Source organism: Lepisosteus platostomus, chromosome 2 (genome assembly GCF_059453375.1).
Source record: "Lepisosteus platostomus isolate fLepPlt1 chromosome 2, fLepPlt1.hap1, whole genome shotgun sequence".
Classification (NCBI taxonomy): Eukaryota; Metazoa; Chordata; class Actinopteri; order Semionotiformes; family Lepisosteidae; genus Lepisosteus; species Lepisosteus platostomus.
Window position 1 is genome coordinate 61,256,674 of NC_142612.1, and position 17,821 is coordinate 61,274,494.

General features: G+C 41.3%; 1 protein-coding gene across 1 annotated transcript in view; it reads right to left on the bottom strand.

Annotated features, from left to right (window-relative positions):
- LOC148676679 (nucleotidyltransferase MB21D2) overlaps nt 1-16,351 on the bottom strand; it is a 41,687-nt gene extending 25,336 nt beyond the window's left edge. The window contains exon 1 of the mRNA XM_088611159.1: nt 15,672-16,351. Coding sequence (XP_088467285.1) covers nt 15,672-15,933 — 262 coding nt within the window. The 5' untranslated portion in view covers nt 15,934-16,351. The remainder of the gene's footprint in view (nt 1-15,671) is intronic.
- Between the last annotated feature and the right edge of the window lie 1,470 nt (nt 16,352-17,821).

Consider the following 17,821-nt stretch of genomic DNA (forward strand, 5'->3'; position numbering starts at 1 on the left):
AAAACAGTAAGCATTGCCATCAATTGGTTTGTACAGTTACTGGCTTGGATGATAGAAAATGTAGGTGCAAAATGCTGGCCGATGAATGCAAGCCCACTTAGCAAGATGGGCCCATTTCAGTGACTGATGGCCACTGGCAGCTTTTAAAGCTATTTCACACAATAGAGAAATATCACATGAACAAAAGAGAATTAGAAAATGTGTTTGAAGCATGATTTGTGCCAAACTGAAGCCAAAGCTTCAGTGCAGGATTTAAAGCCTGATGATTCTGCAGACAAGAAGAGATGTATTGGCTGGCTTTGGAAGACCTACCATAGGATTTGTGCCAGGGAGTGTAAAAAAACAGCGAATCGACAGGACAGGAGCATGTCTGTAATGTCTGCTCCCATGATCAACACACTTGATACCACCTGCTAAAATGCCGCTGTGATGGCATTTCCCCACATAGGGGGAGCGATTTTAAATCAGGAAGCAACGATTCATTTCAATTGCACAACAGAATTTAGAATTTTTCTAACTGCAAATTTGTTCATCATCGTCGCTTACCGCTTCTGGCCACGTGCAGCACAGAAAGAAGGAGGATTTTGACCGTTCATTTGACACTCTGCAGGGGTGTTACTGCGTCTCTCTTTGGCTAGCCTCCTACACCCGGCAGGAGTCACTAATGTGTCTGGTCAGCTGAAAACCACTCACCCACGCTGGCACTCTGCCAGCTGTGAGCTGCCACCTGGCATGTCCCCGGCAGAAAGCTAGTGCCACACACCCCAGGCTGGAAGCAGGGGCTTCTGGACGACAGTGCAGAACCCACCCTCCAAGCAGCCCCCACCTGCTGAACCACTGTGGAGCCGGGCACTTCGAACCTCGAGCTGAACTCAGATCAGTTTTTTTACAGCCCTCCTTCCTCAACAGCTTCAGGCCCTCGAGATTCAGATTGGCCTATTTGTCCCTCGCGGTGAAGAGCAGAGCGATTTTTTTTAAAACAATAAAGAAAATTGAGATAAAATTACAGCTTTATTATTGTCCCCTAGAGGAAAACAGTTTTATTGCAGAGTCCGTCCCTGCAATGCAACACAACTGTCATCAACAGGACTGTCAGGACAAACAATATTCCACTTCAGGAACATACAGTACACTAGAATAAGACAGGAGGATAAGATCAATAGAATTAATATAATTCACACCCCGGAGCTATGAATTCAAGCAGGGATTGCTTTCTGGCAAGAAGCACCACTGGAGTGTTTTGTTAAACAGTTTTAAGGTGCCGCCAGCAACTGAAAGGGCTGAGGTCCTCTCTGACACTTCCGTTTCCCCCAGGGAATGGCCCGGTCCTGCAGGATTTCTTCTGGAACACTCGCCCCTCGTCAGCACTAAATCAGAACACTCCGGAGCCAAAAAATTCAGCTTGCCCTCCCCCACCACAGAGCACTGGACAATAGGTGATTAACAGCCAGACAGCAGATTAACAATGACAACCACACTCCTCTCTCCCCTCATCCAGGCAGATGACCGGGCCCAGTTCAGGGGAAGCAGATGTCCTCATTGTCCCCTGTGCTTTTTATTCCGGACTACAGTGATGTAAGGTCGCCACTGTAAATTAACTACAGGGCTTTCGATCGAGGCCACGCAAATCCTCTGAGCTGTGGGGACCACACTGTGGAAGAACAGGTCCTGACAGGTGCGGCAGCTGTTTCCTCCCAGAGCTCAGACAATCGCTATCAAATATTAATGCAGTACTAATGCGGACATTTTCTCTCGTTCCTTCTGCTTTTAACCCCACATGACCAGTCAGTTATTTGAACTAGGTAAAAATGGCCTTGTGCGCACGGCAACGTAAGATAACAGTACTTAAATTCTCTTCAGCTTGTGCCCATCTAGTATTAATCATGAATAAAAAGGGGTGTATTATTAGCAGAAAATGTCACAATACCAGGGATCACACGAAGGGGCAGATTAAATCAATTACTGTGGAACAACAGCCTCCATAAACTATAGCACAGGAGCTATTGCAGCGCCATAATTCTTTTGATTTGATATGCTGCAGGTCTGAATCATTTTCGGTATTCCATAGCCTTTGTGATCGATGGATGACTTACAGATTTGTTAAATGGCGCATGGCAAGATTTGCTCAGCATGAAACGAAGAAAACCACTCTAGTGATCACTGACAGCGCCAGCCCCTAACAAAACCTTAACATGCCTTTGTGTTCTCTTCACGTGCAACTTCTTCTGAAGCAGGATGGTAAACTGTTTCCCCCATTTGATCACAATGGAAAGACAATTCTAAATATTTCAGTCCAGCATCATGCAAGCTTTCAGTGAGTTCCAAAAGTGAATACACAGAATTGTCATTCAGAATGCAGGTTAACTCAAGGGGAGCTGTGGTTAGGATTCCTGACTTATACGGGGAAGTTTGTGGGGTCAGACCTAGAGCAAGATACTACACCTGAACTGTAACCGTATAACAGCCAGCTGGATAATATATATGCTGTAAATGTAAGTTGCTTTGTATAAAAGAGTCAGCCAAATTAATCAGTACTAGTAATCATAACAGGCTCATGCCTGTGAAACTCAAAAGCCTTCCAGGCTGCATTTCATCTCCTAAACCTAACGCGGAGGTGCCCAGTCCTGGTCCTGCTGGTCCTGGTTCAATTAGGCTAATAAAGGGCTGATTCAGGTCAATGAGGACCCGGCTAGAATGAAAACCCATAGAGACACCAGCCCTCCAGGACCCCTGATCTAAATACAATCCCCCATTTCTTAATTTGTCAAGTAAGCAAAGTCCACGGCAGAGTCAACATCGGGGCTTCAGTTTCTCCTGCCTCCCGAGGATAAGACTGTGGTAAAGATGCAAAATTTGGTAAAATGCTGTCTTACCCAATGCAAGCTTGAGTGAATTCTATTTGCGGTATTAGTGCTTGAGTGTATAAAGGTCAAATCGCATGATTCTGGGATACAGCCACTGGGATTTTGTATGCAGTGGGAGAGAAATTTAAAGGGCTTTTAAAAAGAGCTGTCTTGCACTGGCAGCACCACCTAATTTGTGATGATCATTTGCCCCTGACTTTTCTTTTTCTCACTGCCCTCAGATCTGTTAATGAATGAGCAGCACTGGCAGACAGCATTTCCACTGAAATGCAGCTCTGAAACCAGAGCACGTCATAGGGGTCCCACTCTGGATTAAAACAAAGAAATAGAGGCCTAAGTAACGAATCAAATATACATATCCGTTTTATTATGTTGAAACTCTTTTGCAGTAAGAAATGTTAATTATCTATGAAAATAACTAGCCAACTAACAACACAAAGGTGCTTAAAGGTATTATATAGTGTTTAGGTATACTATATGAAGAAAGTAAAATTCTTGTATTGTGTTTTTCAGTAGAAATAAGCAGTAGTGTACCACTTATGAACAGGCAATGTTTAACAGACAAAAGAAAAGCTCTCCACCCTCCCAATCAGTATTGAGGTTCAGATGATGCATAAACAAACATGTCAGATTCTTTCTGAAATACTCATGAGTTCCTTGATATGAGCAGAATCCCATGATTCACTTTCTTGTTCTTGTTGTCCAAGCCTATTCTTAATAAAGGTTTATTTAATAAAGTTTTATTTTATTGCAAAACATCTCAAGGTGGAAGCATGAGTAAGCATTTATTAGCAAGGCAAACTTTAGTGATGTTGGTCAGTGTTAAAAACGGGCACCTTATGTTCGATACCAGACACACTACGTGAAATTCCTGTTATATCAATGCACATTGTTACCACATCCAATTACAGTAAAGGTTTATGTTAATAATTACATTCGAAGGAGTGTTTGGATGATAAAATCAATACAAGCCCACATAAGACTTACAATGAATAATACCGTTACTGTTATCACTTACTCATCAGCACAAAGGTACATGATGTTTTATTGTTGGTTTCTCAGGTAATAAAGAGGATTAATCCTGAATGGAACAATCCAATATAACCAAGATATTCTAAGGTTTATGGAGATTAATTCTTGTGATCAACCCAAAGGCTACAAAAAAAGAGATAGTAACCCATCACAAACTTGTTGCAGTAGCTCCAGGACCTGACCAGCTATAAACTCAGACCACCTAATGTTAATTTAGGTAAGTGGTACAAAATGTACTATGTGAACTTAGTGCTTGACATACAGTATTCCAACAGTTAGTGAGCTATGCTGTCCTTATTCATTACATGACCTCAACACTGAGACACCCCTTTGTCAGTTAACTAATGCAACTCTGCAGAAAAGCACAAGTTCAGTTTCTCCCTAGCAGAGATAAGATAGAGGCTAAATTTGGCATTCTGGCCAAATGCACGCAAGAGCTTGAGTGAATTCTGTTTGCTTTAGTGAGCATGTTAAACTATGCTGCAACTTATTCGTTTACTGGCCTCAGCACTTAGAAACATCTTTGTCTGGTAACTAATGCATCACACACAGGTCCAATTTACATACGTTTTACATGCAGTTTACATATCTTACATAAGCATGACTAGGGAGATGAAAGTCCTGCGTCTGACTCAAGCACTGTTTTCCTCACCTTTGGCCATTAAAGAGAGGCTGGTTGTTACAACACAGCAATGACTCACCGCCACACAAAAACACTGCAATGAAAGTCTCTTACTCACTGGGCTGCAGAGTTACATGACCAACCTTTTAACTCTAAGAGGAAAGGGGGTTTAAGTCATGACCTTATTAACTTTTTCTTGCTCTGAAGCGAGAGGTAAACACTTTCTTCAGAACCAACGAGCTAAAGTTTGAAATGAAATATGACAGAATCTGAGCTCATGGCATTTTTTTCACCTTGCAGCAAAGTATGGTACCTATTATTATAGATCCTCAGCCTAACAGCACTGCACACGAGAAAACAAGTAAAATTAGCCGGGAACTCAACTATAGCCTCTTTCAGGATTACTGTATTTTGAAATACATTACAGTGCATATACAACTGCATGACCCCTGAATCTCATCAGAACACAGAAGCTGAGGGAGGAAGAGTCTTTATAAACAAATATTGGGAACGCACCCCACTAGCACTACTAGTGCAGCTAGACCTGTAGGTGGCGCTCTTCCCTGTGGACCAGAATTTCCAAAACAGTACTGCAGAACAAAACACTGCAGGAGGTGCTGTCCATTAGTTAAGATGTTCAATCAAGGTCCTGATTGGTCTTTAAAGACAATGTTTTTAAGAGAAGTGGTGTGAGCCTTGTTGGACTTTCACAATCATCCTGGTCTACCTAAAGTTTCCCCAAAATTCAGCTGGTGCAACACATGCCAGTTTCTCCATTGGCAGCGGAGCAGAATGGCTGCCTTGTGTCAGGCAGGTGGGTGTCATACTTCAGTGATAAATGAAATGCGTCCTCTCCTACATGAATACGCTATAAACACATCCATATAGATGCAAGCTATGCATCTTTGTGCAAGATAAAGCCTCTTCTTTGCAATCAAACTGTTACTCAGGGAAGGAATATGACAGACCACCATATTAAAAGATGAAACAAGAATTCCCCTTTTTTGCAAAGAATAACTTATGGAAGGCAGGTCTTTTTAGGGCAAAGGGAGGAAAGGAAAAACACTTCACATTGAAACTCTGTCACCAGTGGCACTCCTACAAGCCAGGGCACTAGTTAATTACAACTGAGCTCTAACAACAAAAACAACACAGCTGGGAGTGGAATCCAGCAACTACCTCTGAGAAAAGCAGGGCGGACTAACCCACAGAGCTGAGCGTGACAAGAACAGAAAAGTTTAAAGCTCTGACCGGTGGGCAAAAAATTCAAATAAATGTAAAAGACGGGCCAGGGGGAAGAAAGAGCGAGTGAATGCTCATAAATTGCTGAAATGTGAAACTCAAGCAAACCTTGCTCACCTCCCTAACCGGCATAACTGTAAAGGTTGACGTCTCTATAGTGAAATTAAAGCCACAGGCAAGGTATTGCAAGTAAACAGCAAGGACAGCTGGCAAATTAAATGCTGCAGCATTATTAGCAGTGACACTTGGGATAGGAAAGGCATTGTTTTCTGGGCAGGGGGCACTGCAACAAGCAACACACAAGAGCATATTGAATAATTATTTTTATCCTTTTTGCCCGTGTTAAATTATTCATTAATGAAAGCACAATGCGTAGTCCACTGGGCTACTGTTAGCCATCACATCTAGGGATGTTCACCATCGCTAGATGTCATAAAAGATGAGCCAGGGCACGACACTGAATGAGAATGACACTGCACTTGCTGTGACAAATGGGACGACAGCAGTACCATGATGATCTGGCCCTGGGCGATCTCATCAGCAGAGCGTGTCTGGGATTCCTCACACGGCAGCACAAAGCCGGTGGCCAGGGATGAGTGGGTGGCTGAGGAATCCTACTCCCTTGGGCCCCTGAGCAAGGCCCTTAACCCCAACTGCTCCAGGGGCGCCGTATAAATGGCTGACCCTGCGCTCTGACCCCAAGCTTCTCTCCCTGTCTGGGTGTCTCATGGAGAGCAAGTTGTGATATACGAAAAGAGAAATTCCTAATACAATAAATTGTATATGGCCAATAAAGTGATCTTATCTTATCTGTAATCAGCCAGAGTTCCCTCAGCTTTTGGTGCAACAGCCATTTCTGGGAGCCAACAGTGACGTCAGTGATAGATGAGGCAGACTCACCCTCAAGGCGCTGAGGAGCTTGTGGTGTGTGAAATGACAAGTGGCACCAACAGGTGAACAGGCTGGTAGTCCAACCTTCACCGCACACTAACCGCACCCTAACTGCCACTTCCAAATGGGGTGGATAGAAAATACGTATATTTAGGGATTCTGGGGGCGGCACAGTTTCACAGTGGTTAGCATCGCTCTCTCACAACGGTGGGGACCTGGGTTCATTTCAAGGTCTGGGGGTTTCTATCTGTGTGGAGTTTGTATGTTCTCCCCATGCTCACATGGGTTTTCTCCAGGTGCTCAGGTTTCCTCTTACAGTCCAAAGACTGTTAAAGTATGTTAAATGGATTCTGGGAAAAACAGCGCTGGTGTGAGTCTGTTTGTGTCTGTCCTGTGATGGATGACGTCCTCCCCAGGGTGTACCCTGCCTTGCGCCCACTCCTTGCCGAGATAGGCTCCGGCTCATCTATGACCCTGAATTGGAAAGAAGTGTGCAGAAGATGGATGTAGTGTTTTTTAGACTTTGAATAAAATGCTGGTATTTCACGTTAGGAGCAATTTCTTGATCAGCAAATCTTTAGAAATGAAGAGGGGAGAACGCTGGACAAAAAAGTGGCACCTTCCATTTCCTTCATGCTCACGTTAAGAGACAAGTGGAACTTTCGCACTTGAAGACAAAAGCCTTTCTTTCTAGGGCAATGAGAATTCCTTTCTGAAAGGCTGTCCCCAGGCCTGAAGAGACCCCCCTGTCTTGTACACACACTCCCCAGACTGGATGCAAACCACTCAGGAGGTCAGCAGGACAATGCAAACCCTTTCGAACAGCTCCACTTCTCCTGTTAGCTATCTCCATAATAAACACTAAAGCCCAAAGAGACTACTCCATTTATGGAAAGATGGCAACAATGCATCAATACCAGTTTATTTTGACAACTGAGCTATCAATGAGCCCTTGGCCTGTTCAGGGCAAAAAGACTGAAACATTCTTTGTATAGTAGGGACCTGACTCCATTTGCATTCATTCAGTTTATCTTATTAGCATCTTCTTCTAAAGAAAAACATTAATGGCTATAACAATATTCTGTCAAACATGTAGAGTAAAGTCATCTTTGCAAACACATTCACACTTTCAATATTGACAGTGCACCTTATCACACTAAACAAAAGGAGATTTTGCCAGTGAACCTAAAAGAACAAAATGCAAAGTATAGCAACTGCAGTTCGAGTGCCAGTTCCCAGGCGGTGAGGAGGTCACTGGGATTACTGAACTCAATCATGCATTCCCAGGAAATGGCTAAGAGATTTCAGCTGGAAGCAAGACGTCCAGGACTCTCCCCATGGCAAAAGAACCTTTATCCCACAGTCGCTTTTGCTCTTCAGGTTTTCTGAAAAATTCCCTCCTTTGATCTGAGCCTCCTGTTGCTGGAAATGAGCTTTCTCCTCCAAAACCAATACATCTTTAATTGGCGACATCTTTAAGAAAATTACACTGCTGCTTCAATGGCCAACTTGTATAAGAGGTGCCTTCTAAAGGCCTTTTAATGTCTGCCTGGCTGAGCATAGCCTAACTACATGATAGAGATTTTCAAACACCACTCACATACACAAAACAAAAAGTTCTATTGAATATTGAGCTAATCACTGTGTTTTAGCTCTTTTTTTTTACCTAGAAGGAAAAGTGAAGAATAACTGGGCTGCTGTACCAACACATCAGCTGCCAATTCATTTACATGCTGCTAGACAACCACCACCCTGTTTTGCCTCAGTATACTCTGGAATAATCAGCGCTAACAAGCTTTACCTACAGTTCATATCAAACATCCACCACCTTTTTCCCCCAGGCAACAATTAGATTTCTGAATCATTAATATTCCTCTGCTACACCTGCAGCAGCATCTTTTTTTTTACAATACAAAACAATTATGAATTACTTATTTGTGAAAAATGCCTTTAATACTGATTCTGTGTCTTTCCCAGGGCTCTACAATAAGGCTTATACTGTCAATAGAGGGAGGCAAGGGAGACAAAGAGCTGGGATTTTTCTTTGCTTCAGCCTGTGGCTTTAACCCCCTACAATCACGTGAACAAAATGCAGGAGCTAAGTCAAAAGAAAGCAATTTTTGTTGCTTTGAGAGATTAGCAATATTTAACAGTGCAGCAAAAGAATTTTGTTCCTGTTCAGGTCTCACTGGCACAAAAGAAAAGAAGGCTGCAAGAGCAGAGCTGCTTGGAATCCCAATTGTGAGTAAGACCAATGCACAGCCCTGTCAGAACAATATTCTGACAGCATCGGGAATGAATGCAATACACCTTGACACACTCACAAGACGCCACTCTTCCCTCCGATCAATAAGGGCTAAAGCGTCAAAGGAAAAAAAATATTTTAAGAACAAGAAAAAGAGCCTTGGAGAGCAAATCAATATGATATGTCAGTGACCTTTGGATTCAGGACGCACGCGCTCGTAGCAGTGATGAAGGCCTTGTACTGAGCCCAGAAGTATGACGTTCCTAGGTACAAGAATGAGTCATCAGCACCTCCCAGCTCCTTTTCCTAAGAAAGAAGCAGCAATCATGAGTCTGTCCTGTTTCCCCATCAAAGCACAGCAGTGCAAAAACAGAAACCAATATCCAGTTAAAGAGGTCTGTAAATACCATCTTCAACTTGTGTACCGAGAAAAAACGAGCCAAGAGTGATCACTGGCTGCAGTTAGGAGCATCTTATATCCTTGTTAAAAAGGGTAGGTAAATAGAAGGAGAGGCGGAAACCTAAGATATGGGAATTGAATTAAAACAAACATGGCTGCACTATCCTGAAGTTAACTGCACTATTCTCAAACAAAAAAAAGATCGAATGTGGGAATGAGCAATGTTGGAAGCTAATTGCATTTGTATCTGATCGCCCTTCCCACTTAAGTGAACTTTCTGATCTAGATGGAAGGATGGGCTACAGAGTTGGTGTCTCTGCTTTGCAGTGTTATAAATAAATAAATCTCTAAGAACATTCCAGTCCTCCTTCACCATTTTCAGTCTCACTTTGGAACAGTGAACACAAGCATGATTGACCTTAGTATATTTCACTAGCCATCCATGATCAGAAAGAAGCTTATTCTTGTTCAGGGTCAGGGTAACCTGGAGCTCATTCTGAGATCACTGGACACAAGACAAGTCTACACTCTAGATGGGACACTAACCCATCAAAGATATCAGTAAATTCATCCATCCATCTTCTAACCCCTTCATCCAACTCCAGGTCGCAGGGGAGGCAAAGACTATCCTGGCAACCAACGGGCGCAAGGCGAGATACACCCTGTACAGGATGCTAGTCCATCCCAGGGCACACACAGGCATGCAAACATTCACACCAAGGATAATCTTCTCTGAAGCCAATAAGCCAATTAACCACGAGGATGTCTTCGGACTGTGGGAGAAAACCAGAGCGCCAGGAGGAAACCCTCGGGAACACCTGGAGAACTTACAAACTTCACACAGGCCCAGAATTGAACCCAAGACCACAGCACTGTGCTAACCACTGTGCATCTGTGCCTCCCACATTCGTAAATTCACAATACAACATTCTTTATGCTGCTGGCTGCAGTCAGTCTTTAAGTGTTAATCTATTTGCAACCCGCACAATCCAATTTAGTCAGACTAGGCAAGGGTTACTGCTGTTATGTGGTTTCTAAATGAAAGCCAACAGTGTGCTTGATTTAAGTGGCTGGGGTGGCTCTTCATAAGGGCACTAACATTACGCTGTATGCTGCAGTCACAATACTATATTGGGTCTCCACATGACACAAGCACTGCCTTGGCACGTAAACATTAATATAAAAGAGTCTTCAGAAAGCTTCATTTGTCATTTTTCATTTGTGGAGAAGAAATTTCTGGGACCAGTCCTTTGGGAAGGTTGCAGTCTAGTTGGATGTGCTTTCCGGTTCATAGAATTCAAGAGCTTGCTCCTTTTCAAATCCAACATTAGCCTGAAAAAGACCGTACACACCCAGCATAGCTCATTATTTTTCTGGTAGACCTTCTCAGCCTGCGGACAGCTGCAACTGTACAAGACACCGCTCTGCATGACTAGCAGAGTGCTGGCCACAACGCGGAGCCTACACTCGAGACGTCTCAAGCATTTCTTGCAATTCTAGCAACACAGAGGCTCTGAATGATAGAACAAATACTGTATGTTAAGAACTAAGAAAGGGACAGAATTACAAGGCACTGAGATGTGCAGATTCATGGTAAACTAGCTTGGCACAACCATTGGATCAGAAGGTTAACTACCTTAGTGTTCAATACAATATTGTATGGTGAAACTGGGCCTTCAAAAGATTGAAGGCTAGGGGTTCAACAGCAGATCAGAGCTTTGAAACTCTTCTTCATCATGGCTTGCAAAACAGTCTCCTGTAATAAATAAGTCTGAAGCAAGGAAGATTCAAGGCAAAAGCTTCAGATGTGAAATCTGTAATTTTTTTGTGTGATGGCAATCATTTCAATTAAATGACTCTTTTAAGACCAACATGAAAGACCGCTGCTTTTTCCCAGGCAGCTCACTGAAAATGCCTCCGATATCGATCACTCCACCCCTGTCTAATAGCTTCTACCCTCTTCTTTTGCGGGAGTTAAGAGAAACGTTACTTTAAGAAACACCACCTTCACAACAGCTGGTTTAATGACTGAAGCAGAGCTTTTGAATGAGCTCTATACAAGTCAACACAAGGGTTTAAGATAAAAATGATTCCAGTGGTTTCAGATAAAATATAAGAATGTGGTATACAGATTCATAAGCATATGGGAAAATGTGTTACAAACAAGAGGCAGCAATTCAGCATGTCTGACGTGTTTAGTAGCAACTGATTTGATCTTATCCACCTATTTTTTTAAAACGTCAGGTTATGGGCTTCAACACCATGGCTGAATAGTTTGTTCCACAGCCCATTTTGAAAACAGGGTGACTCTGTTCTCACTTTTACATACACTAGCTCTTATTTTATGTCCTTGAGTTAGAAATCGCAATGCCTTAATGAACAAACGATATATTGCACATCACCGCAAACCTTGTGCATCTGCTTGATTTTCTTTGTCTTCTCTTCTAGGTTTTCCAAGGTTACGTTTTCTTTCCTTACAACAATATATTTTATTGACTGTAGCTTTGCAGGCAAATCACTACAGCAGACATTCTTAAATCGTAAACCTAAAAGACTAGGCAGAAGGCCAGTATCTTATTGTCCAGCAAAAACATTATGTTCTATTTTTATTCTTCATGGATGTCACTAAACATTGAAAAAAAAAACTCAAATAGAAAAAGTCAAAAAGCCTGTTGCTCTAACACTGCATGGAAGACATGTTTTTAGAAAGGGTTTTTCAACTGAGATTCACAAAGAACAAATAGTTTGCTGTTCCCAGCAGGCGAGTGAAGTTATACAATATTCCAGACTACTATTCTTCTGGCTCAGAACAAGAGGGGCTTAATCGCTTAATTGACTTCTGACAAGTTGTGGAGACAAACAAAAGTCAACTGTTACTTGGCAAACAATCATTTACTTCCTTGGATAAAACCCTGATTAATTTTAATAAGAACATTAATACTAAATTGAGACATAGAACGTCAACAATGTCTTATAGAAATTTTAGACTATAACATCAATTTTACAAGGTAGGCTTAGTAAAATGTTAAATGCACAAAGATGTTTCATGGAAAATTTGCCATATTATTCTTTGAAAGCTACTAGAAAACTACCTATGTGGGATTCACCCTCTGCGAGTGTAAAATTTTCACATTTTCCAAAGCAAGCAGTGAGCAACCATGGGAAATAAAAACATGTACACAATCAAATGGGATTCACAAAAACAGACAACCCCAAAATCTGTTAAGAGTATTAATTAAACCCTTAAACAGCTGAATAATTCAGCCAAATCAGAGGTAGCTAATTTGTAACAGCTGAAATATTTTCGTTTTACTTTAGCTAAATTAGCACAGCACAGGCTTAGTTAGCTGTATTGTGGAGATTAGAGAATGGCACGATTATTAATATAAGTAGTTTCAGAAAAGTGGAGGAGCAAGATCAATTTTAACAATGACCACACTGTTCTATACACTGTGGTCAGGTGAGGCAGATTCTGCATGAGGATACATAATACAGAATATGCAGGTCTTACAGACATGGTACAAAAGGACACTTCAAGTAGTGATGTCAGATAAGCATTTTTAAATGTCCCCTCTGGCAGTAGAGGTAAGCAAAGGGCAGAGCAAAAATTGTCTTTTGCAAGCTGAGCACACATACTACTGACATGACAGGTAGTATACGCAAGACCAACACATGCTTTTTTAAAAATCACTCAACACTCAACCCATGTTGATAAATAACAATATGCTATTAAACCAATTGAGGAATCTGACACAATGTTTTTGTTTCATACTATATATAAGTCTGTGCGTTTTAGGTTACGTAAAGCAACATACTGTATGTATTAGTTCATATACAGAATAAGCCTGCACATTTTAGGTGGTGAAAGGCCATAATGAATAATTTTGTGTGGTTTACTGTAGCTCCGGTCCTGAATGAGAACACATGATTCTCTATGATTATGAGTTACTCATCCAAATCACTATCACATTGGTAGGCTGGTGTGATTTCATGTTATTTCATGTTTCGTGTCTCACAAAATTGACTCAGAAGCATACTGCTGGGCTGGTGACAACAGACTACGGAGAAAACATAACATATCTGGGTCATTATTTTGTTCATTGCGAACCATTTTTCAATTATTTCTTGAAGGAGGGGTTAATTAAATAAGAGTTCTAATGGGACTCTGGCAATCATCTAGCTATTAAAAACCAGAAGAGAGAGCAGGGCCAAATGTCTCTCAAGCAAATACTGCCACAAAGCTTGGCAGTATGCAAACTACTGTATCTACACATACCTCAGAACCTTATCTGTGAAAAGGTAACATTTATTTTAACCTGATCTTCATTGCTAAACAGCAAAAGGGAAAGCCTTTTTTATATCTAAAGTTTCCATTCTCAGGTGAAGATTTAAGAAAACAGGCTTTAAACAACTCTCTTAAATCAAGTGCAATGAGACAGGCAAGGATAATTCACATTCTGCCCAACAGTATAAAAACATCAAAATATTATTAACACCTCTAATGTCAGTGATTCCCTGGATACCATACCCGAACAATGACAAAAAGACTCTCATCTTCATAACATTGGCTTTAATTACCCTAGAGAGGACAAGTTTCCAAAAAGCCTAAAATAAGCCTTAACAAACTCTACTATGGTGCTCATTTTAACAAATTCTAATATGGTGTCCAGCAATACTGCTCTGCGCAACTATTCAGAAAGAATTTTTGAGCTGGCAAAAAAATGTTAATCTGCTGAACTGCACAGAACAACTACCATTTTGAAGCTGTAGTAGGCTGTATAACCTTATCTGAATTCACCACGCACATAATCTATTTAAGGGTGATCGTCTTTCAACAGCTGCCACATTTTATGCTATTAAACAAATGAGGAATGCTGCTAGAACTTGTAAACAAGGGGCAAGCATAACATTTGGAAGTGATGGATATTTTTTTTAAACACAAGATTCTGAAATGTAAATGAATTTGGTTTACATGGAGTGAGTTCCTATTCTATCATATACTATAACTGAAACAAATTGACTAACATTCTAGGCATACAGTACAGGCACAGGCTTCTTACAATCTAAGAGCTGTTACACTGCCAAGCCTTTTTTTTTCTGAACTGTTCTTTTTCTTTGTGGTTTTTTGGCTGCAATAAGGAGAACCTGCATTTTACAAGTTCTGCGGAAGACCACTCATAATTAATAATAGCATCCCTTAGTCCCTAGACTAACACTGAAGGAGTCAGTCATGTTTTGAACAAAAATCATTATGATAACACTTATTATAGTAATTACCACATCAGCTCAGCAGTGTGTAACAATATCATTTGAAAAAGGCAGCGATGGTGGTTTATTATTTGAATAGCTTTTCTTCTGAATCCATGAAAATAACTATAAATAACGAAAACGTTATCAGAGAGCCTGAACAATGTTATGTACATTTATTTCCCTGTCAGCTTCCAGATATCTTCGGTGTTAAATCACCTTAAAAAACACTGAGTGTTACAAAGAAACCCTCCACAGCTTCGCTACACAATCCCTTCTAGTTCTTTTCTTAAAACCGGACAAAAGTTGACTGTATTTTCCTGACCATTATAAAACTAATATCTAATATCTTTTTTTTATTAAATCTAGATTTGTTCATTTTTTCTTAAGCTTCGGGTGCGATCAACAATGGTGGAATCACTTTGCGGTTGAACCCGGTCCCCTTGAAAAGCTAACCTAAGCAAAACGTCCGCTTCGCCAGATGAAACGACGAAACGAAATCGATTAGAGATTATAAACACATAATGGCATGATAACAGCTACTATGATGTGATGGCGATTATGTTAGTTTCTTAATGTACATTTATCATTACATTGATAAATCATTACATTGCATAGGGGAGATAATATCATCTCTCGAGACCAGAATAAATCGTATCTGGTGAAATTAAGACCTGTGTTAGCCGGCATTGTGTGATTATAAAGAAAATGAACTGCAAGGAACACATTTGATGTCAGTGAACAGTTATTCCAGTAATATTCTCACTTTTAGCCCCACGCAGATATGAGAAAAGCAACTTCAAAAATTGACAAGAGTACCTAGTTTGAACCAAAGCATACAATGCATAGTAACTAATCTGCTATTAAGAGAAATGGCTTGTATCGAAGGGCATAACCTACCTGAACTTCATAAAAACTCAAGAAACAAATACACCAGGGATTAACAACTATTCAGAATATCACTGAGATACGTACTAATTCTGTTCTCCAACACCACAGGGAAAAAATTACTATGGCTCTATAACTATCACTGTGGCAGAGTGATCCTACCTGTTTTGATTCTAAATTCGAGATAAACATGAATTAGAGGGGAAAGGACATTTTACAATCTATCATTATCTCCCTTACCAAGCATAGAGAATATGAAATCCTTTGCAGTGTGTATCTCCAGGGCTCTCTGGTCGTCATATTCTCGCTGGTCGTGTTTGCTGAATTCCTGAATGAGCTTGTTCAACTCCTCAATCCTCGCTCCGGACCTGAAATCCAGCTCGGGCAAGCTCGGATGGATTTTATTATTATTATTAGTGCTGCTGGCTGTAGAATTGGTGCTGCTGCCGATACTATTGACAGTTCCAGCCCTGCTGGCAAGAACTGGAGCCGCCATCTTCATAAGGAAAGACACAACACTGGAAAAACGCTAAAAACCTTGCCACGTCCTCCCGTTTTCTCGAGTGTCTGAGATCAAGGCGGAAGCGAAACGCTTCTTTTTTTTTTAGAAATCGGATTGCATACTTTCGTGAGCTCGTTGATCCTGAATGCCACTTACAGATTCTCGAGCCCTTTTATTTCTGTTCATCACTGATCAGAAGAAAGTTGGGGGAAGAGAGGCGCAAAGGTGTAGTTTTATTCCTTCATTCTTGACAGAGAATGCTCCCCGATGTGAAAGTGATGAGATCAGTAATCAACAAGCTGCCAGTTTCTCGCTTACACCAGCCAGCCACAATACAGAGACCAAAAGAGTGCGCGTTTAAAGGGCCAGTCTACCCCCTTTACAAAGACAACCACCTGCCCTCACAACACAGCCGGCTGGTGCAGCGTTGAGAGTGAAATGAAATATACAGCTGTTGACGACACCATTGTAACATCAAGGCGTACTAAGGCATGAAAACCTTCCGAACAGTGAGCATTTAAAACCAGTGGGAAAGTATGCACTGCACTTTTTTAAGTGTCTCACCTCCAAAATCCACGTCTTTTAAGGTTTCAAGTCAACAAGCATGAATATGCATTGGAGTATATAGAATCATTGTTCACACATAACTGTTGAAGGAATAAAAATAATTTGGCAGTATAGTGGACAAACTTGGCAATTAATCAGATAAGACACACGGATCATCATTTGTCAAAGGAGGGGTCAACTGTTGTCAGACTATATGAAATTCTTTTAAACATTTCACTTTCTGATTAGTACCATTGTGTGTACCGTGCAATTTCCTCTCGGGGGAAGCCGCTTTTCAGAGCTTTCCAGAGACTGTAGGGTGCGTGTGCTAGTGCAACCAGTGCGTGTCCATGGCAACAATGGGGAATGTATTTACAGTGCTATAGTAGGGTGGTTGGCGAGAGAGAAGTCCCTCAGTTTTTCACTGCCAAACATAGTATGTTGACCATTATAGCAGGCTAGCTCTCTAGGTTAGACGTGGCCAAACCCAGTCCCAAAGAGCCATGGTCCAGCAGGTTTCATACAGTAGGTCATGTCATTGAATAAATAAAACATATCTTGAGTTTTGGACAATTCATTAACTTAGTTGGTTAAGTTGGTTCGCTTAAGTCAGGAATGGCACAGTGGTCCTTGAAAATCTGAAGGTGTTGGAATTCCTATTTGAAATGATCTGTAAACAGCTAATTGAACAACTCTGCTGTTTCAGTGAGTCAAAGGAAAGCTGTCCGGAGCGTTGAGAATCTTCAGATTTAAGGGTGACCCATAGCAGCTCTTGGGGTACGGCTCTCCACGACCAGGGCAAGGGCAAGCTGAGGTAGCTCCAAAGGGGGAAGAGAGCAACTGGAGATCTGCTCAAGTAGGCAAGCAGTGTAAGGGCAAATTACACCCCTGAGCCATCACTATCAAATGGTCAACAATCTACTGGCTAAGAAGGCAAGCAATTTGTTACATGGAGAGATTTAGAGATTCTTTGGAGTGGAAAGATCAGTATCCAGCCACTTTCCAGAACCAAAGTTATGCACTCATGTCTTGTCCAGGGTATATCCTGTCTTGTGCCTGTTGCTTGTCTCCAGCTCCGCCATGACCCTGTATCAGATAAAGAGGTTTGAAGATGGATGGACTTAGTTCAATAAAGCCCTTGCTAGATGAATAAATTCTCGTTTTAATTTTTGCAAGTAATTATACACAGATGTTTAAAAGTAACCTTCACAACCAAGATTGAGGCTCTGTTTCCAGGTTTGGTTAGCCCTTAATTGAAGTAATATTACATCACCTTGAAAAGTAACATCAGCTAAAAACGAACTGTTTTTATTTTTAAAATCTGCCATGCCTAAAGTGTTCT